The 22,633-nt window shown below is 50.2% G+C and overlaps 1 protein-coding gene across 1 annotated transcript in view; it reads left to right on the top strand.

Annotated features, from left to right (window-relative positions):
- The window catches only part of LOC105071644 (uncharacterized protein C1orf94-like), a 39,821-nt gene that overhangs the window by 977 nt on the left and 16,211 nt on the right, over window positions 1–22,633 (top strand). The window contains 3 exon segments of the mRNA XM_074358217.1: window positions 16,526–17,220; window positions 20,249–20,509; window positions 21,534–21,709. Coding sequence (XP_074214318.1) covers window positions 16,526–17,220; window positions 20,249–20,509; window positions 21,534–21,709 — 1,132 coding nt within the window.

The raw sequence follows: 22,633 nt of genomic DNA, 5'->3' as shown, positions 1-22,633 counted from the left end.
GCACATCAAAATATTTACTGGGAAGGCATTGACATATTCAGAGGACATAATAGAAAATTAAAGTGCGGGAAGATGGCTGTAAATAGCCTATTTCCTGGATGGGAAATCCTGTGTCTGGGAAACACAGAGCTAAGTGTTTCTCCACCAGGGCAAAGTTGGGCAGATATTGTTGGGGATGGATATTAGAAAGGAGAGGAGGGAACAGAGAAGAAGGGACCTCGTTAGGAAAAGCAAGTACGTCTACAGAGTTATTAATGCCACCAGTGAGCACTTGTTCACTGCTTTGCATCTTCAAAGTGGGCTGCAAACATTAATTAATCCTCCCAGAGTCCCTTTAAGGCAGGTATTAGTGTCCCCATTTTACAGATGGATTGTGTTAATAATTAGGTGCTAATTAAAGACTAAGTGATAATTAAGTGTTGCCTGTTCCAATATAGGTTCCAGCTCAGCTCAAAGATGCTCTGGAGTTGGGGGACCTCATTCAGGCAATTCAGCTGCGTCTGGTTTCAGGGATTTCTAGGCAAGAGCTAAGGAAGGCAAAGTATAACTGCTCCCTAGTTCTGCACTCCTGCTGTCCCTTTTTGTGCTTACTGGAAGGCACTTTGGCTCTCATTGCCTCCCCTGCCCCTGCTCAGCAGGACATGGCTGGGATGAGAATGGCCTGTCTACAGCCAAAGCCCTGCTGTCCGGCCCTCCGGTGGCGCTGAGCCCCTCCGCCCCACCCACTGCCATCTGCTCTGGGACAGGGCCTTGGCAGAGGGCCCACGGGCCTGTGTTCAGCTCTCAGTGGCCAAAGAGCTGATTGTCCACTTTGTGGACTAAGGGTCAGTGGCCATTTCCAGTAGATGGCACCCTCTCTGCCAGGTCACACTGCGTTAATGGAGACAGACTCTACTTCCAGTCTGCACTTGGCCGAAAAGTGACCTGGCACACCTTTGGCCTGCCGCTTGACTCCAGCTGGCCTTGATTTTCTCATCTGCAAATGGAGGATGATATGCCCTGCCTGATCCACCTCAGCATTGATAATGAGGATCAAATGTGATGAGAGAGAGGAAACAGGAAACTGGAAACTGCACTATACAAACGAGGCTGTCCCTGAAAGGAATTGCCAAGGTTCAGGGGTTTGGTTGTTGTTTGTATTGCCTTCAGGCTGGGGTCTTCACACGATGCTCATAGACCCGAGGGTGCTTCAGGGGGCCCCCCTGGAGTTGAGTGGCCTGATTGCTGGGCCCCAAGCCCCACTTTAACCAGAGCTGTTCAGCTTTTTGTAAGTTTTACTTACTGAAGTTCTGAATGAAGGCTGCATTTTGACAAAAGGTACTGCTACTGAGAAAAGGGCTAGGAAGCCATTGCCTCAGATGAGTGAATGATATTATCATGCGGATAGCAACCAAGCAGAACACAATGCGCTGTTCCTGAAATAAAGGCAGCTGCAATGGTGGAGTCAGATAACTCTGGTTTCAGATTGCATTTCAGCCCAGTGCCAGCTGCGGGACTTGTTTAATTTATGTGAGCTGCAGTTTCTTCATCTGCCAAATGGAGATGATTACTGTGCATTTCATCAGGTTGTTGGGGTGATTAAATGGGATATTTAAACATTACCAGTAATAACTAGGATTTGTAAAAATTCCTTGTAATAATGATAGTGATGATTTCTTTAAGCCCTACAATTATTACATGAAGTGGGTGCTATTTTAAACTCCCCCTTTTTTTACTTTTTGTTATGCAAATGTTCAGATGCATAAAATGGAGTAGTATAATGAATGTCTATCAATCAGCCTCATTGATTATCAACTTTGTGCCATTCTTGTTTCAATTCTACTTTCCCCCTATTTTAAAATCAAATCCTTTTTACAGGTAAGGTAACAGGTTTGGAGGGGTTAATTTCTTTGCCTGAGGTCCTACAGTTAGGAAGTGGTGGAGTTTCAGAAAACAAACTCCGGACCATGTGTGATAGTGCTGGCTATCTTCCCCTAGGAATTGAGGCATTTTTTGGAGAGTCGTAATATTTGTCAATCTCATGTTCCAAGTGACCACATATAGATAACAGATTTGAAAACCAGGGAGCTGTCCAGTGTAGCTGTGGGATGGCTTAAAGGCCCACAAAATAGCCTCTCAGCTAATCTTTCCACTGTTTAATTTGTAGACCCAGTGTCGGTGATGTTTGCTGCTGTAGGGGCAGCTAGACAAATAAGTTATAGAACACTTGTTAGCCAGAATTTTAAAAAATGTGTCCCTATTTATCATAGAAATCCAGACATCTCAAGTTTAAAAGGGATCTTGGAGGCCATCTGCTGCTGCTTGAATGCCTTCCTCAGCATCCTTACCAAGTGGTTCTCCACTTGTACACTTTCTTAGATGGGGAGCTCACCACTTCCTAAGGTAGTTCCTTCCCCTGCTATGAACCCAGACTATCAAAAAAACATTTTCTTCCTGTACTGCAATCTCTTTATCAAACTAATACCCATTGATCTGGATTCTGCCCTTAGAGCTCCAAATTAAATCTATCCCTCCTTCCTCTCAGTAGCCTTTTAGATATTAAAAGATGGCAACAGTATTCATTCTAGGACCTCTTGTTCTACAAGCTGAGTACCTCTGGTTTTCTGAATTTCCTGCCCATGTTGCTGGTCCCTGGGGCAGTGCAGCAACCAGAACCAAGTACAGTAATCCAGGGATGATCCAATCCGAGCAGACTGGATCCTCTCCATCTATGTGCTGTATTCCTGTTAATGGCAGTTAACACCACGTTCGCTTCTCTACCCAAGCTAAAGTCACCCTATGGACGTATTTTGAGTTCATTCATTCATTCAATTATTCATTCAACAAACATTTATTAAGCAGCTACTTTGTGCCTGGCACTGTACTCATAGAGCTAGTGGGATAGAGTAAACCAGATAAAGTCCTGCCTTCCTAGAGCTTACATTTGCGTAGTGGAAGAGAAACAGAAAATAAGTAAATAAAAGAGTATGATAACATAAGAATGGGAAAAGAATTGGTATTCTAGTTGGAAGAAATCAATAATAAACACGTAAGAATAAACCAAATAATTTCAGATAGCAATGGGTGCTCTGGTGGAAGTAAAACCAACTAAAATAGGGGCATTTCCTTTAGATGGGGTGGGCAGGGAAGGACTCTCTGAGGAGAGGTGGTCATCTGATACCAAGAAAGAGCTAGGCAGGTGAAGATCTGAGGAAGGAGGTCCAGGCAGAAAGGTGAGCAACTTCAGAGACTCAGAGATGGGAGTGGGCTGGAGAGAGACAGCGTGGCTGGGGTGTAGTGAGTGATGACACGAGGTGATATAGAGGTAGGCAGGCAAGATCTCAGAAGACCTGGAGGATCCCTATAGGGAACACGTTATGGGACACCTTTGAAGGTTTTTAGGAAGGTGTTGTAACATGATCACATTCGCTGGTGTATTAGATGTCTCCAGCTGCTGTGTGGAGACGGTTTGTTAGGTATGTGGAAGAGTAAGTTGGGAGAACTCTGGGAAGATGCTACAATAGTCCAGGTGATCACGACAGTGATGGTGGCTGGACCAGAGTGATTGCAGTGAAAGTGGAAAAAGTGGGGGGATTCGGTGTGCATTTGGGGAGGAACCAACAGAGCCCACTGATGGCTGGGGACGCACAAACAGATATCAAGGCTGAGTTGAGGTTTTCAGCCTGGGCACTGGTTAGATGGTGGTACACTTACTGAGGTGGGGAAGAAATGGAGAGAAATGGGCTATGGGGGAGCATCTGTAGTTCTGCCTAGTGTCAACTCCAGAACCTTGCTCAGTTATCTTTTAATTAGCCTTAAATTTGGGCTCAGAGAATTGTGGAAAGCCACTTACTGACTCATATTCTAGGACTATATATTCCTTCAATCCCCCTGTTGCTAAAGCTTCACAGCCCCAGAATGGGGTTTGGGATTTGCTGACTGACTGTGAAATGGAATTTGTTCATTCCTTCATTAATGGATTCATTCAACAAACACTCACAGTTGGTTTCTGGGTGCCAGACCCGGTGCTAGGTCCAGGAATACAAAGACATGTAGGACAGAAGCCCATCTCTCTGAAAGCTACCAGTCTAGTTGGGGGGGGGGACCCAGATCCATGTGACAGCAGAGACTTTCAACAAATATTTATTGTGCGCCTACTGCATGCCTGACAAAGTGTGAAAACCACACTGGTGAAAAAGATGGGGTCAGTCTCTGAACTTCTATATGGACCTTCAGTGTCTTGCGAATGGCAGATCACAACACATGAAGACTGTTCTGATGAAGGACCAGTACGCTGGGAGCACACTCTGGGGACGCATGACCCAGGCTTGGGGCTCAGGGAAGGCTTCCTGGAGGAGGCTAGGGGAGGTGAGCTGGAAGGTGATTCCGTGCCAGTCCCAAGTAGGAAGATAAGTCTACAGAAAGAAAGGAAATCCATTTAAGCATTTAAAAAAAGGAAATGATTTCCTGATTGGCAGCCTTCTGGGATATCTGTTGCAAGAAGGATGAGGGCTGATTTGCACTTGCTCTAATGAATCTCCATCCACTGTTTGCATCCATCTGCCAGTCCTCGAGGCCAATGGAGTCGCTGGGACTTGGAACCCAAGGAGCTGCCTTGTTTGAACTGCTCTCCCAACAAACCAACCCTTTGTTGCTATTGTTATTTAAACCATAAGAGAGCTGCCTTTCTGCTCTCATCCATCCCCATGGGCTACATGCCACCCCCAGGGAACTTCCCATCATTCCCTGCACCTACAGGACTCTTTCTGGAGTTTCTCTTCTCAGGACCCAGCTCAGGAAAAAATTGGATGAGTCATCCTAGTTGCCTGGAAAAGTTGCTTGGAATATATCCCCACTTTTATTTGTTATTATTGTTATTTTTTTTAAAAGCTTGAAACCTGGTGAGAGGAGTGATGAGGACAAGGCTTACACTTGGAAACTCAGACTGATGCCCTGGGGCAGAAACCAGCTCTGGAGGCCTGTGAAGTCTCATGCTAGCATTTTCTCCTCTTTGAGGGGTCAAACCCCTCTTTGAGAATCTGACGGAAGCTGCCATACACCCTTTTGTCTGAAACACATCCTTATATCCCTTGATGTTTTTGAATGCTAGAGACCCCTTGGACCCCAGGTTGGAATCCTTTTCTCCCGGCCACTCAACTGTCTCCCTCCCTCAAGCTTCCCAGGGCTGAATCTCAGCCATTGCTATGACCCCACTCACACTGACATCAATACATCCCCCATCCTGGTTGTCCCATGAATTCGTGCACGAATGGTGCTGCAGACCCAGGTTCGAGGCCCTGGACCCTCCCTCCTCCAATCTCCTTACACATCCTGTCGGTCGCCTTCATGGTGGGCTTTGACTCCTTGCCTCCCTGCTGGCCTCTCTCCTGCCATTTTTGGAACATCTCATCTTACTGTATCTGGTTCCTTGCCCTCCTGGATGTCCTCGGCCAGCTTCACCTTCCTGAAGCACATCAGCAGCACTTCTCAGGCATCTCCCGTGACTCATTCATTGTCTTCTGGGCTCCTTGACCTGGTCGTCAAGAGTCTGTGCTGGCCCTGCCTACACCTCTAGGTGCACATCTTGCTGCTCTTCTCCAGACTCTCTGTAAACCAAGATGAGCCATCAGAGGTGCACCTTGCCTTTGCTCAGGTTATTTCGCTACCAGGAGTACCTTTCTTCTATATCTCTGTATGAACTCTCACTCTTATTCATCCTCAGAGACCCAGAACTGGGGGGAGGGTATAGTTCAGGGGCAGAGTGCATGCTTAGCATGCACGAAGTCATGGTTTTGGTCCTCAGTACCTATGTTAAATAAATAAATTAATAATAATAATAATAATAATAATAATAATAATAATAATAATAATAATAATAATAATAATAATAATGATAATAATAATAATAATAATAATAAAAACAACTTAATTACCCTCCCAAACCCCAAATTAAAAAAAAAAAAAGACCTGGAATTAGTGGGTCATCTTCTGAATTTTTTACCACTCACTCCGTTCAACATTTTTTCTTTCCTCCCTCTCCCCTATTTCTCTTTTTAATTTAAATGAATGATTATATTCCCTCTCTTTCCTGAGATTTAAAGGTGGCTCACCTTTAAACAGATGGATCAGAATCCCAGCACACTTTATAACTGCAACCAACTTTCTCAAACTTTCTGTGCCCTATTTTCCTCTTCTGAAAAATGCAAAAAGTCACAGTGACCACCCTAAAGGATTATTGTCGAGGTTAGTGAAGGAATGCAGGCCAAGTTCACACAGCACCTGGCAGAAAATAAGGACTCCAAATTCATCATCTTCTTCACCACCATATTATCGTTACTTTCAAGGATAAAATGACAAGGGTTAAGTGATCAGGAATGGTATGGGGAGAGGAGGCTTAGGTACCAGCAAACATAGGCTAAAGGAACGTACTCAGTTGAGGCCAGCAGGTTGCTTTGAGATTCTTGGCAGCTGGGGCAAAAAAGTGGGAACATAAGTCATATCATCTAACAAGACAAAGCAGGAGAGATCATCAGGAGAGACAAACACCGCCTTAGCTCTGAGGACCGCATGGTAGGGGTCTTTATAGGAGGGTGATGGGATGGAAGAGTCAGTTTAGAACCAGCTCTTGTGTTGACCGTTGGTCAGAGGGAAGGACACAGAGTCCCAGTCGGATGTGTCAGAGCAGCCCTGGCATGGGGTTTCTGATGAGGTGGTCATCTGGCACATACTGTACACTGCCCAAGGCAGCAGTCCCTCATCCCCCACTTGGCCACGGCTCCTTAAGGGCAAGTACTGTGTCTTACTCATCTTTGTCTCCCCAGTGCCCAGCCGAGTTCCTGGCACTTGGTGGCAATGCAGTGTGTATGAATGAATGAGTAAGTAAATGATGGATGAACCATAAAAATGCCACTGCAAGGAGAGTAAGGCCCAGAGGTGGCCAGGAGCCAAGCAAGAGGTCACAATCATCAGAAGAAGACTGAGTGATGTAGGGACAGGATATCAGGAAGCCAAGACATTGGCAGAGTATTTTTCCTCCTCCTGCCTTCAGTTGTAGGAAGAGAATTAACATTTTCTTGAGCACCTGATATATGCCAGGCTATATGAATTTCAATTTTCTGTTTATCTTATTGTCTTAGCAACCCTTCCCAGTTGATGGTCAATATTATTCCCATTTTACAGATGAGGAAGTTGAGGCTCCTAGAAGTTAGGCAACTTGCCCAGAGTCATCCAGCTCGGAGAGAGCAGAACAGGGATAGGAACCTCGTGGGGCTTCAAGGCCAGAGCTCTTTCTGGACACCAAGAGCCCTTCAGAATAGCCCTTCCATGTCTGCTTAGCACTGGGAGCCATGAGCGGTAGAGGGAAGATGAATTGTGATTAACGTCCCAAGTCCTGTGTTCCCCTTTTTAATTTAATTTTATAGTTTCGGGAGCTGTGTCGCAGGTTGTGGGAGCCCGCAGAGATGGGCCACCAGTGGTTTGGTTTAATCTCCTTTTTAATATCTTTGTTTCAACGTTCTTTCCAATTCAACTCCCAAGTCACATTAAAAAAATACCTCTTCCTTAGGGTAAGCCTCCTCTTATTAAACAGATGCAAATGAAAAGTTTTAAAGGTAATTTGAACAATAAGAATCACTCTGCAGCTCCCAGCCGAAGCTCCTTTATTGCTGTGTTTATTCCCCAGTATTTCCTGTCTCATTCCCCAGCTCACTGAATCCTTCATCCCCCAACCCTTCCAGTCCCAGGCCCAACCCCTGCTGCCTGCGGCCTTCTCCCTTCTTTCCCCTCCAGGGGGCTGGGGAGTCCAGTAGGGTCAGGGTGGGGGGGTTCTCACTTCCATCTGCCAATCTGCCTTCTAAGACTGTCCCATCAGTCCTGAGGGGCGACCAGGGAGAGCTGGAAAAGTGTCTGGAGGGAAGTTCCCACCTGGATGTGTGTCTCCAAGTGCATCATTTGCATCACAACTGTGGCCAGAGGTGGGGGTTGAGGGTTAGAGGGTGGAGGAGGGATCCTTGCTCAGAACGCAGATACCTGGGCCCCTTTCTGGACCAACTGAACTGCCCTTTCCCCAAGAGTGCCCAGGAATCTGCATTTGAAACAAGCACCACAGGTGACTTGTGTGTGTACTTGTAGAAAGTTCTCTTGGGGGTCAAACATGATGGACCCTCAGGCTTAAAAGGGATACAGCTTTGAGAAAGAGGCGTTGCAAAGAAAAGCGTGAAGAAAGGAGACTGACGTTTATTGAGCTCCAAATGGATGCCAGGGATGTTGAGAAAAATGGGCCATACTCTGCGTGAAGGCCTTTGATAAGGAATGAGACCAGCAGGAAGTCTAGGTCTGGCACTGGGGCAGCTGAGCGACTTCCCAGCGTTGCCTCCCTTAACCCCGGGTGGTGTCACCATCCCCACAGCACAGAGGCTGATACCTGGGTTTCAGCGACTTCCTGACCGTCCAACCCCAGCTGGCCAGCCCTGGGCTGTGAAGGGTCAGCGGGCTCCACACCTGCAGCCAGCTCGCCTCTCCGCACCGCTCGTCTTTCTCGGTCTGTTGGTCGGAGCCGCTAACATTTGCATAGCGCTGGTTACAGTTCACCGAGCGCTTTCGCATTCATCATCGCACTTAATCCTCACGCGGCCTGGAGAGTGGAGGAGGGGCGAGCCGGGAGTCAGTTTTCTGAAGGCCCTCTGCCCACCCTGCCCCCGACCTGAGAGGCTCTGCAGACAGAGCCCAGTGGGTTTCCGCGTACCTTTGGGATGCCCAGGCCCTAGGATGGCAACTGAACCTGCAGCTTCTCCCAAACTGAAAAAAGTTGGCCCAGGCCCCTCAGGTTGTGAGAGAGGTGGACCCCACCCTCCATCCCCCTTCCCTTTCTTCTTGCTGGTTTTCTACAAGGCTGTGGTGGCCTGTGCATGTGTGTGCTGGTTTGCATGGTGTATGCGCAAGGTGATGGGGTGTGTGTGCATGGCTGTAGTGTGTGTGTGCAGGGATGTGTGTGTGTGTGTGTGTGCACGGTTGTGTGCATGTACATGACCTCTGTGTACATGCACATAGGTTGGTGTGTGTGTGCATGGGTGTGGGGTGTGTATGGGGAGAGGGACTCAGTGCAATTCAGTGAATCCCAGATCTGGAGAAGAGGACAGATGTAGCTTTGGCAGAGGTGGCTGTGTCCATTCCCTCCACATCAGGCAGGGACCACCCTGGGGAATAGAAGATGGGTCCCTGTTCCCCACACAGACAGGAAGACCCGGAAATGTCCACCAGCCTTGGTCAAGTGAGGGTGAGGGCCTACTGGGGGTGGTGCCAGGCCAAACGCCAGAGTCCCTGTCTCCATGATGGAGGCCACTCCTTGTCTGGGGCCCTTTGGTGCCTCCCCCCCCTCCCACATCTGTGGCTCCTGCAAGTCCCTGAGCGGGACACCCACCTGCCCACCGAGTTCTGCTTCTGCTGCCTTGTCCTCCTAGTCCCTGGCTGGCTCTCTGGCCTCTGCACCTTCTGTAGCTGAGACTCAAGAGAAGGGAAGTGAATTGCAGAAGGTCACCCCATCAGAAACGACAGAGATGGGGTTTGAATGCAGCTCTTTCTACGGCAGAGGCCCCACTCTTTCTCCCACTTCTGCTCTTTTGGAGGTGCAGGGTAGTGGCTAAGAGGAGGCTTGGAACACGTGGACTTGGGATCCAATCCTGCACCAACACCTACTCTCTTGGGTAAACTTGAATTCATCTTTCAAACTTCCTGAGCCTCCTTTTCCTCTCCCTAAACTGGGAAAGAAGATGCTACCCATTTCTTGTGGTTGTTGTGGGGACCAGGGTCAAATATACCTGGTACCCAGTAGACACAGCACAGATCCTGGCTCAGGCCTCAGACCCCTCCTCTCACTCCTCAGAACTGGAGAAAGCCTTCTCACCCACGGAAACCAGAGCCCAACACGTGGCTGCTGAAATTTCTCCAGTGGTTTCCCTGTGCCGTTAGAGTAAAATCTTTTAGCATCACTCCAAGGCCTGGCAGGTTCTGATTCCCGCCTTTATCCCTGACCTCACTTCCTGTGAGCCCCTCCACCCGGCCCATTAATGTGCCCCGCACACTGGAGCATCAGTCCCATCTTTCCCACCTTGTTGACGTTTGCACCTGCTGTTCCCTGTGTCTGGAAAGCTCTTCCTTGTATTCTTTCCCTGGTTAAATGCTCATCATCCTTTAGGCCTCAGCTTAAATGCCCAAAGAGGCACTTCTTGCCCTCCTGACTTAAGTACTATCCCCCAGTGGACTCACACAGAGCATTTCATTCTTGGTTTTCAGAGCAGTGTAGCTTAGTGGTTGAGAAGTGGCATCTGAACAGGGTTGCCTCAGTTCACCCACTTTGTCCCTTCTTCATTCTGGGACCTTGGGAAAACTTCCTAACTTCTCTGCCCCTTAGCTTCTTCATTTTAAAAACTGGGATAATTGTATCTCTGTGTCAGTTAGCTTTTGATATACAATCATCCCTTGGTATCCACAGGGGATAAGTTCCGGAACGCCCACAGTTACCAAAATCTGCGGATGCTCCAGTCCCTTATATAAAACGGCCTAGTATTTGCATATAACCTCCACACACCCTCCTGTGTACTTTAAATCATCTCCTGATTACTTAGAATACCTAGTACCATGTACCTGCCATGTAAACAATTGTAAAATACACTGTGAATGCTATGTAAATAGTTGCCAGTGTGCAGCAAATTCAAGTTTTGTTTTTTGGAAGTTTCTGGAATTTTTTTTCTGATATTTTTAATCCACAGTTGGTTGAATCCACAGATGCGGAACCCATAACTGTGAAGGGTCAGCTGTGTTAGAGGCACGGCTGGGCTGGGCTTGTCAGGAAGTGGCTCAGGCTCACCCACACATCTGTAGTCAGTTGGGTCTGGCTGACTGTCTGCTGAGGACCTTGGGGTTTTCCTCCATGGGCTGTGCCATCCTCCAGCAGGCTCTTCTGGGCTCGTTCATGTGGAGGTTGCTGAGTCCCAAGAGAAAGGAGCTCAAGCCCTTAACACCCAAGCCCTTTCCAAGTCTCTGCTTATTACTGAATCAAGATGGGTGGGAACGACCAGAGGGTCATAATGATCATCAGTCTTCACATCACCCTGTTGGGGCTGTTGTGGGGATTAAAATGAGAGTTTTGCTTGGAAGTGTTTAGTGCGGTGCCTGGCTGGTTAGTCAATTCTCCATAAACACTCATCCTTCTGATTTTGTGAACTAGAATTTGAGACATAGACATGTTAGGCAGCTTGCTTAAGATCTGGCCTCCCTTAAGCGGTGGGGATTTGAATCCAGTTTCTGCCTCCTCCCAGGGACTGAGCTCTTAGCCACTCGGCTCTGCTGCTCCACCCACGTAAATGTGTACAAAAGTCCATCTCACCTGCAGCCACGAGGCCAGTCTCCGGGTGGAGTGGAACCCTTCCCCAGCTTCCCTCTTCAATCAGCCGTGTTGCCTGGGCACCAGGCCTGGGTACCATGTTTGTCGTCGATCTGAAATGCCATAGCGGGAAGAAAATATTTGTTTTGGTGTTCTCTTCCAGCACTAACAATTTCCCGCTTGCATTTTTCTGTTGTTTGGCTCTGATGAATAGCAGTTTTCATCTTTGCTCTGTGTTACCATGTACACAGAGCTGCTGTCGGGAGCTAACAGCATGCTTGCTTAGTCATTATTCTGGGAAGGGGTGCCAGCCAGTCAGTCGCCTTCATTTTTATATGACTCTGTACGCTGCAAATGCAGAAATGATGCACTCCACCCACAACCAGAGTCACCATCAGACACCTACCGTTCTGGAGGTGGGCACAACAGAGGTGGTGGTGATAGCTGGAGCCATGGCACTGATTCTGACTGTCTTCCTTTGTCAATGCCCGGAGCTGGGTTAATCTCCCCAAATGATTCCCTGTGAGAGAGTCTGAGGCAGATTTTATGGTTTTTACCAACTCAAAGAAGAAAGCAAATAGCACGGGACTGGTGCCAGCATCAAAAAAACTTCTTAGGAAGAGAGGAGAAAAGATGGATTCCGGGAAATACAGTTGGGGCAGGCTTGCTGTTGAATCCAGCAAAGTTACGGGGAGGGTGGAAAATCTTTTGGTGAGTCCCAAGGTTGTCGCTGAGAGCTGTGTGGGGTCTGCCGTGGGGCTGCCTTACAGGCGTTGGGAGTTCTTAGAATCAGGCCAAGCAGCTGGTCAGTATCATCCGGTCAGTTCACAGGGATGCCAGGCCCCAGGTGTGGCATGAAATGAGAGGCCAGAAAATGGAATCAAAACCATTTTGGTTGCCGGTTGTAACCACTGAAGGAATTGGGCCGTCTTTGGCAACACAGCACTTGATTTCCAGAGTTCCAAGAAATGGACAAGGGTGAAGACAAGCTCGTGAGCCAGTCCATTCATTTATTCGATAAATACTTACCGAGCTGGTGTTATGTGCCCAGCACTGCTCAAGGTCCTGAGAACTCTTTGGTGAACAAGACACAGTCCCAACCCTCAGGGGGGATATATTGTTGTAGGGAGTAAAGGCGTAAAAATACTATATGATGGTGATAAATATTAGGAAGAAAGTAAACAGATCGATGGAGCTGAGAGTGATGGAGTAAGAGCCAGTCAAGGGATGAGCTAGCATCCACAGGAGGTGCAAAGGTCCTGGGGTTGGAATGAACTTGACATGTCAAAGAATAGTTATAAGACCAGAGTGGCTGGAATAAGAGGAGTCAAAGCAAGAGGGAGAGATGGGGCCACTTTGTGTGGCACCCTGAGGATCAGAAAGGAGTTTGAATTTTTATCCTATGTGTAGTGAGATTCCACATAAGGGATTAAGTAGGTGGATGATTTGATCTAAGTTCTGAGAATGTCCTAGCTCTGTGGGCATACAGTTTTCTAGAACAACAACAAACAAAACAGCAAATAAATCATGTTTTCTTGGAGTGTGGAGAGGGCAGGTAGGGGAGACCCTTGCTCAGGGACTTGTAGCTGCGTGCTGAATCTTGATGGCAGCGAGGTATTTAATAAAGGCTGTCTTGGAGAAGTGGAGAGAGGATGATAGTGACTGGATTGATTTATTCCCCCAAAGTGTTGACCCAGGATTACTGTCAGACTCAGGGGAGGGTTTCTAGCAAGGTCCCTAAGGCTCAGCCCTGGACTCTCCCCTTCAACATTTCTATCTGTAAACTGGCGGGAGACTCCGAAGACTTGCCCATCAGACAGGCACGTGACACAGAGCTGTCAGGGACAGCTAATGCCATGGATGACAGGCTCAGGACTCGTAGTGATGGTCCTCCACAGGCAGGAGTGATGGGATGAGGCTGGCAATATCCCTCGTTGCATTCAGATTGGGGAACAAAGCCCAGCCATGGAGCAGGGAAGTAGCCCTGGAATGGAAGCCAGGTGGGGTGGGAGGGGGTAGTGAAGTCAGCCAGACCCAGCAACACCCCTACACCAGCCTCTTCACTTTCTCAGTGACAAGGTGACAAAGTCCTTCGCCTCTTTCAGGCTCATGTTTGTTTTCCATCTGTAAAGTAGGAGGATACTGTCCATTGCCCAGGGGTGTGGAGAGGATTAAAGGCAAGCATACAAGTGAGGCCAGCCTCTCTCTGGCCTGTAGTGGATTCATGGCAGATGGAAAGGGAATAGGAGTCTGTAGAGGCTGTCCCGGGGAGAGCTGGGTGCTCAGGGCCAGCCTTTCAGGGGCACACGAAGGACCCACAGCCAGATTGGCACTGCCTTTTCTGGGAATGCCAGCTTCCTAAGAGGCCCGTTGACCCTTGTAATGTGTCCAGAGGAGAATGACCAGGGAATACGAGCAGGGATTTTCATGCAGCCTCTGTGGAATCCTCTCCGCCAGCCTGGCTCCTGGGTTGGGGAGGGGTAGGAGTGTCCTCTCAGTGCGGAGAAGGGACCACCTGTGGGGTGGTTTTTGGTACAGGGACCTCAGGACCTGTGGGTCTTTTAGAAGCTGCTTTGATTTCCCCTTGGAACCAGTACTTTAAAGGAGTCAGTGGTGAGACTTCTGTGTATACATCTATTGTAGAACATTTTTATTTTAGGGAAAAAAAAAAAGAAACCAAACACAGACAAAAACAGAGCAAATACTAGATCATGAACCCAAGTACCCCTCGCCCAGCCTTAATGATGACCGACATAAGGCCAATTTGTTTTGTCCCCTCATCCCTCCCCCCTTGCTGGACTAAGTTTAAAGCCAATCCCAGACGTGATGTTATCTGTAAATACTTTAGCATGTATCTCTAAGAGATAGGGACTCCTTTTGTTGTTGTTTAAGTGGAACCACAATACCATTATCCCAATTTTTAAAAGGTAACATAATTGTGGTCTTTCTAATTCAGAAAATCTATTGGTATATGGCTTGCTTTGCAAGTTTTTTTGGGTGGGATGGGTGCGGGAAGAAGCAAAAACCTGTTCTTCAAATGCCAGGTTTCTGTGACTCGAGTCTCCCCTGTTCCCTCCGAGGAATGATGAAGAGGAAGATGGGGATCTACAACTCGGGGCTGTGGATTGGCAGCCTCTTTCTTCCAAGTGTTCCCAGGGACCCGGCAGTGAGAGTGGGGTCAATTTGTGGACCAAGTCTAGACATGGGAAGGAGGAAAGGATGGGAATAGGAGGGAGGGCAGGGGAGAGTGAGAGAGCAGAGTGGTGGCCTTGGCCTGATGGCCTCCGGGAGCTTCCAGGGCCCACCCACTCTAGCTGCCACTCACAGCTGCCGTGTGCCCAGTGCTTCCTGTGTGTACATCCGTGCTGAGCCCACACGTGGGTTACCACCCAGGGGGTGGGCACATTTAGTGCCCCGCCCATGTCACAGGTATCACGCCCCTGTCACAGGGGATCCCTGGGGTTGCAGGACCTGACATGACAGAAGCAGTGGAGCTGGATAGTGATCTCAGTCCATTTGGCTGGAGGCTACTTTTCCTGTCGCCACTCTCTGCCTCCAGACCTGATGAGGCTACCTGTGGGGCTGGTGTTCAGGAGGTGTGTTGCCTCACTTGTTAGAATAGCAACAAGCTCCCAAGTTTTTAACTCTTCCCTGTGCTCCCCAAGTGCTCTGGCCACCCAGTACCTTTTCCAGGACCCCCTTGGTTGTCATAGGACCCAATAACTAAGGGGTTATAACAGTCAGAAGCCTCTGGGACTACAACCTGCTCCCATTCTGATTGGTTGTCAAATACTGTTCCCTGGTTCTATGTGTGGTGACTGAGCCATTGTGTGCCTGCGCTGCACGTGTGTGTGTATGCCTGTGTGTGTGCGCGTGTGCTCATACAGAGCATTAGCAGGAAGGCGCATCCCTGCTGGGAACATTCCGTCGTCATTTCAGGTCTCACTGCACCTGCAGAATGGGTTGTCAGAGGAGGAATATGCTCTCAGCCTCCCCAAAACTCCAGTCATGGGGCATTTTCGTTTTTTCCTTGCCTCTTTTTCACCATTTTCACCACCTTCTCCCAGGGGTAGAGTGCCGAGCAGTTTCCAGAATGCTCTGTGTAGGCCACCTCATCCATCTTACACTGGATGGGGAGCCCACTCAGCAGGGACAGCAGATGGCTCTAAGCTGAGTGGCCATGGTCCTCCTGGAGTGCCAGGGTGCTGGTGGGGCAGGCTGGGCCACAAGCCAGGCCAGCAGGATTGCCACCCTCTCCCACATTGGAGAGAGCCAGCACTCAGCAGCCTAGAGTCCATGGGACCATCAGGCCCCATCAGGCTGATGCCAGCCAGCAAGGGTCCAGCTGGAGGCCAGTGTTCAGATGCAGGGAGATGCTTGTGAACTGGTACAGGGATCTAGCAATTGCTGGTGCTCCCAGGAGGTGGGGCCTGGTCTGGAGGCCGTGATCTATCTGGTCAGAGGGCCAAGCCAGCCAAGGTGAACATGGGCATCCACAGAGCCACTGTGCGGAATTCAAGATCCAGGGGCCCTGCCAAGCTGGCAGACGTGTAGACATACTAGCTGACACTTGTATTACCCTCATTCTGTGCCACATGTGGTCTGAAGCGTCTCTGCGATACCCCTGTTAGCCAGGAGACAGTGGTGACAAGATGCTGAGCAATGTGTCCAGGGTCACATAGCTGGGAAGTGACAGAGCCGGGGTGTGAGCTCGTGCTGTTTGCCCCGCAGCCCCTGCTCTCACCCTGCCACCCTGCAGTGCGTCTGGGGGCTCCAGGACTCAGCCCCAGCCCTCCGGACAGCACGCTCAGAGCTGTTGGCTCAGTCTTGACCGCTTAGCTGCTAGTTTTTACTGCTTCAAGTCCTGGGCACGGCTGAACGGGGAGAGACGGGGGCTGAAATCCAGGCTCGGCTGTCTCAGCGTTTAGTACCGGGAGGGGACTCAGGTGTCCCGAATCCCAGAGCCTCACTCGCGGTACTGTGCCCACAGGTGTGATGTGGGAACTCGTGGAGGCCACTCTGGTCCATTTTCTCTCTTAAGAGGCAATAGGTTTCTCACACCTGGAAACGACTTCTCCCCCCTCCTCCCCCGGGGCCTGCGCCCCACAGCAGAGCCACCCTCCGAGAGCTGGCACTGCAACCGTCCATTTTTTGACCTGTTTGCAGGGCTCTGGAGCTCACCAGCAGCAAAGATGAGATCTCCTTGTTGGTGGAGCAGGAGTTCTTGAGCCTCACCAAAGAGCACCTCATCCTAGTCACAGAGGGCTCAGGGGAGCTAGAGGCACTTGGCAGCTCTCCCGAGGGGCCCAGACTGTCGGCTCCCCGCCTTCTTATGCCGTCTCTGATGGCAGGCAGCAGTGAGCGCTCAGGAGCCTCCGTGATGGCTGGCGACAAGCTTCTGGAACCGAAGGTGGCCGTGTCCGTTATTGGCAGCCGGCAGGACTGTGACTCTGCCATGCCTAAGGTCACGAGCATCCTGCGGGCTGCCAAGGTTAAGAGTGCCAAGGGGGCAGAGGACAGGGGCCGCAGCCTGGGGGCCTCCAACATGGAGATCGGCCAGCTCCTGTCCCAGTTCCCACTGAAGTCCACCGAAATGCCCAAGGTCCCCGAGGAGATGGTGTTGGAGGAGACCAGGGTCATCAAGGACTTCCTGCAGAACAGCATGTTTAGTGGCCCCGGACCCAAGGAGCCCGGGGGGCTGGGCCCGTTCCTGCTGCTGCCTCCCCCGCCTCCTCCCTTGCCTCTCGCCAAACTCGACAAGCTCCTAGAAATCCCTGCTCCGAAGAAGCAGCTCCCAGTGTTTGCCAAGATCTGCTCCAAGCCCGAGGCTGACCCTGCCGTGGAGGAGCACCGCCTGATGGGTGAGCGGGGCTAGGAGCGGGGTTAGGGAGTGGGCCTGCAGGGAGAGAAACTTACTGGACAGCGGGTTGGGCTGCATCCGGCACATGCGCAGAATAGAATGAGGTGGCCTTGCTGGTGAGCGCGGTCCCCAGGCGCAGGCTGTTTTCAGCCCCATAGGCCTCCTCTGCTGGATGCCCGTGTCCAGGGCACAGGTCGCATAGGCAGATACGATGCTAGCCCTGAATCCAGTGTTCTTTGGGAAGAGGGGTAGGCACCTTTGGTAACTGAACACAGTATTTGAATCCACTGGCACCCAGAGTACATTGAAGGAAGCTTTTGCCCCCGCTGAGTCCAGAGGGACACTGCAACGTGGGGACTTTAAACTGGACAGGAGAGAAATTTGACTGGCTTCTGATGGCGGTACCTGTTCTGGCCACGAGGCCTGGTGCCCTCTCTCTGGGGCCGGCAGTGAATGTGTACCTTTTCCAAGTGTAGTTGAGACTGTTGACCCTGGGATTTGTTCCCAGGGATTCCAGGGTTTTGGAAGTGCTTTCCCAACCCTGTGTTGAGGAGTCCACATCCTCCCCAGGGAATCCAGCCACCTTCCAAGCTTCCCCCACCCAACTCCCAGGATTCTGCATCTTGTGCCTGTTCTGATCCAGCTACTCGGAATGGACGGTTCTGAGAAGGCAGACTGATGGCAGTGGCATTTGGCTGCCGACAGCAGTCACTTGGAGGAGCCCAAAAGAAAAACTCCCCCCAGGCTGTGAGCATGGACGGGTAACCGAGAGACACCTGTGTTGGGAGAGTCCAAACCCATCTTCCTAAGAAATAGGAGCATGCTCACCTAGAGAACGTTCTGTGCTCTGAGCCTTGTAGGAAAGCCAAGGCCCCCGAGCTGTGGACAGAAAGCTGGACTCTGGGTCTCAGGCTGGCCTCTAGGAAACCGAGGACCCTGAGGATGATGGGCTCTATGTGTGAGAGGGTTGAGCCCTATCTGGGGGAAGGGATGTCCCTACAACCTCCTCCTCCAGGAGGGAGGCCTGGATGTCTCTCTGTCGGATGGGGCTGCTGGGTTGGAGGCAGTCCTGTCCTACTCACCCTGCCACCATTTCTGTCTGTCTGTCTGTCTGTATGAAAAAGTGTGTGGGCAAAGGTGTGCCAAGGGGAGCTTTGCGGGGATTTGTGTGTTTGTTAGAGAACACGTAGTGTGAGTGCATCTGAGTGTGACCACGGGTATGTGTTTGTGTGTGTCCGTTCTGTGGGTGGAATTGTGTGTGAGTGAGCCAAAGGAATGACAGGCAGGAGTGTGTGTGGGTGTATATGTGTGCGTGGTGTGTATGTGTACACAGACGTTGGAAGAGTGAGCGGCAAGCATGTTTCAGGTGACTGGAGGTGTGTGTGTGTGTGACTGCAGGTGTGTGGGCCTCTGGGGAGATGGCTATTATTAGTGGGTACTGTTATTTCAGCACACTGGCCGGGGGGCTACACTCGGCGACCAGAGGAACTCTTGGAAGAGACTCCAGGGACGTGTTTTGCAAAAAATGTTATTTTCTCCTAAATTGGCTCAGACTACAGCAGCTCTTTTCTTTGCTGGGATGGCACTCGAGGGCTGGCCCAGTCCTGCATTCTCAGCCCCAAGGCCACTGGGCTAGTGGGGCCAAGAGCTGGTGGGATCAGATCCACTTCCAACAGGGAACACTGGGCACAGGTCCTTTGATGCAGCCACTATCAGAATGATCCGAGGGGCCGGTTGTGTGTCCAGTGCCGTTTTCCAGCCAAGCTCCATGGAGATCAGGATCTCCAGGCTGGGGAAGGTGAGAAGATGCTGGGAGAGCAAGGCCCTCTTCCCTGCTTCCACCAAGCAAAGCCTGAAAAAGTTTATATGTGTATATATATTATATACTTGCATTTATATGTAATATTACATATAAATGCACATATATATTTCCCCTACTCCATACTTACTTTTGTCAGAAGAAAGAATTCTATTGCTCAGAAGGAAATAGGGGTGAGAACCCCTACTGTGGAGGGTCCCATGATGATCCAGACAGTGTCCTCACACTGGGGGGACACCAGGTTGATGTGGAGAGAGACCTGAGCAAGGTGCCGACCACATCCAGTGACACTCTGTGTCTCTCTGATGCCTCTGTGCCTTCGCCCATAGTCACCCAGAGCCCTGGTGTAAGGCCTTGCTGAAGGCCCGCTTCCTGCTGGAAGCCCTCTGGCCCTCTCAGACAGGAGCTGTCTCAGCCACCCTTTTCTCCTGCTGTGTTCCTCTGTCACCTCCCGGTCCCCATCTGCCTTGTCCCAGAGCTATTTCTGGGTCTGTCTGTCTCTCCCTCCTTGTTGTGAGCTCCTGCAGGGCCAAGTCTGGCTCTGACTCATCTCAGTGTCCCCAGGACTCAGGTCAGGGCCTGGCGCTGACAAGTGTGCTGAGCATCAAAGCAGGGGTAGAATCCATGACGAGGGACCAGACTGCAGCTCAGACTGTGTGTTCTTTAGGAACATGTGTCCCCCGACTAAACCAGGTGCTCCCCAAAGGCTAGAGCTGTGTCCAAGTTAGCTTTGTACCTCGAACCTTGGTACGCCAACCTGTGGAGGGTTGGAAGGAAGGAAGGGAGGAAAAAAAGAGAGAGGGAGGGAAGAAAAAAGGTAGGAGGGAAGGAAAGGAGGGAAGAAAGCGGTAAGCTGGGGAAGGGATGGTGGAAGGAAGAAAAGAAAGAAGGGAAGACAAGAAAAGAAGGGTAACTGGAAGGAAGGAAGTTTGATGGAAGGAAGGATGAATGGGTGGATGGAAGGAAGGAAGGTAAAAATGGATGTATAGACGGACATACAAGTGCATGAGAGAGGAAGACCAGAATGGGCCTTGGTCATGAAGGCTACAGGGATTGGACTTGGATTGAACTTGGCTGGGAGGGAGACCCCAGAGTGATCTGAGCCTCAGGTGTGCTGTGGAGGGTCCATCCCTTTGTCCAAAAGAAGGTACTCCCCACACCCAGCACTTGCCCCTCCCGAGTCACTGACTCAGTTTCCCTCGTGCTGTAGAATGGAACCCTGGCACCAAGGAGCTGACCAAGGCTCGGCAGAGCCTCTTGCTTAGTCAGTGGACCCAGAGCCAGAAGGACCCCTTTGGTGAGGAGGGTTGCAGCGACCCCGTGGGCTCCATGTCCGTGGCCCCGCCGACCAAGAAGCCCGCATGGCCGGCCGAGAAGAACCTGCTGTATGAGTTCCTTGGGGCCACTAAGAACCCAAGTGGGCAGCTGAGGCTTCGCAGCAAAGTGGAGGTGGACGGGCTGGAGCTGAAACGTAAGCTGACCCTTCCCAGGGAGAGTCTGAAGGGATTTCAGAAACCGTCATAGGCCCAGGCCCAGCTCTGCCATCAGATGGCTGTCTCACCCACGAGCAAGTCGATGCCTTTCCCTGGGTGTCAGGTTTTAAACCCGTAAAATGGGAGATGTGACTTTCTTCCTATGTCCTCTGCAGGGAATATAATTGCTAGAGAAATGCAGCTGACTCTCAGGGGTCACGTGAGCATCATTGGCGGTCAATTTGAACATTTTATCCCCTCAAGTTGCCCAAGCCAAAGAAAAATCCATGCTTTAGTATTATTTCTACATTGAGATTATTCACATCCTTGCTTTCTCTGCCTTGCACTCCTACAACTGTTTCAATCAAAACCCTTTTCCTCCCAAAAATAAGGGGAAACTGACGCCCCATCTCTGACTCTATAAGCCCACAGGGCATATTGTAGAAGGAGAGAATCCAGGTTTCATAACCTGAAACAACTCAACCAGATCTTACTCATTCAGACTAATTTTGGGCCCTACCATACTGAATTCTAATTATATAATTTTTTAAACCATAAATGATTCCAACATAGATGTAACAGCCTGCGCAAGGTCCTCCTCACTGCTGCAGGTACACGCCCTCAGGGGCTGCTTTGATAATTCGGTAAGAATGGCTTCCATGGCATCGCAATTGTTGGTATCAAACTGGATTCTCCTAAAGCGCTTGAAAGAATGTGGTTTTGTATGTAGGTGATCAGGTTTGCTGTATTCTCGAGCTGAACTGCCTCCTTACTAGTGAGTGATGGAAAGTGACCTTCTATGCCCACTGTGCTGGGATTTTCACTCCTTCCGAATCGGCGAGATGTGAACTAAAGATATGGTCCTAGAGCTGGAAATTCACCTGAAATTTGAAGACACCTCTGGGAGCTTAAAAGACCTGACTTCTGAGAACATTAACCCCAGAGGCAGTCATGGTGCTGAGGGCATCCTGGTCTCTCCCTCCCTCAATCATGGAAACACTCTACCTCTCCTGTGACTTACAGTTAACCCGCCAGCGACGGGGGCCGACAAGAACAACCTCAAGTACACAGGGAACGTGTCCACCCCACGCTTTGCCACCGGCTTGACCTCAGCCACCCTGAACCAGCCGCTCTGGCTCAACCTGAACTACCCACCTCCGCCCGTGTTCACGAATCCCGCCACCTTCCCACAGTGTCAGGTGAGTGAGTGTGTCCGGGGCCAGGCTCGCCCATGGCCATCCACGGAGGGGCAGTGGCTTCCAGGGAGCCTAATTCACGAAGAGCCTTCGGATGCGTTAGTTCATTTCTTCACTGTGGCCACATCAGACCAAATACTTGGTACACACGCATGCAAACACACATGCATGTGTGCGTATATTTCTCATTTTCCTTTGTCTGAATTCCGGTTCACTCTGTGCTGTGTCTTCCAGAGCTGCTTGGCTAGTTTGGGCCTGTGAAATGCTTGGGCTCCCAGGAGAGGATGATGACATACAGTCCTTGTTTCCCCCCACCTCCTGTGACTTCCTTTACAGTCAGATGACATGTGTCCTGGATTACTTGGGACAATCCCAATTGAGGTCTTTTGTCCCAGCATAATTCTTAATTGCACCTGCTTTCACTCTCAAGTGCCCTGCTGTGGATGACAAATTCTGTGGCCACTTCATTTAAATGACAACCCAACCGTCTCAGCTTCTCCCAGCTAAAGTGGCTTGATGCACTTTCTTGGTCCTGGGACTCAGAGGGAACTCAGGGCCAGACAATAAGGAATGGGTGAAACCCTTGGATTTTTACTCACAGAACTCATTTATGCAGGGAAAATGTAGTTTCTTTAGTTGGCCTATTTAATTTAATCTCCCTGAAGAGTTGCCACCCACTAGGTAGAAAGAAGGAAAAATCAAATAAATGTCCCCTCCAGTTTAAACAGTAGTCTAAACCAAGAGCTTAAAGTAGTCCTTTTAGGTAGTGCTCAGTTCCTCCAGGAAAGGTGCTCAGTGTCAAAGATTTCCCAGTCTTCTGTCCCCTCCCTGGCTCCTTTCCAGTATGGTGTGCCAGTGTATGGGGTGGGGACCAGGTGCTTGGGAACCTGCTGCCCCAGCCTTGCTTGGCAAAGCCTGGAGAGGGCA

This window comes from Camelus bactrianus, chromosome 35 (genome assembly GCF_048773025.1).
Source record: "Camelus bactrianus isolate YW-2024 breed Bactrian camel chromosome 35, ASM4877302v1, whole genome shotgun sequence".
Classification (NCBI taxonomy): Eukaryota; Metazoa; Chordata; class Mammalia; order Artiodactyla; family Camelidae; genus Camelus; species Camelus bactrianus.
This window is presented reverse-complemented; position numbering and strand designations above follow the sequence as displayed.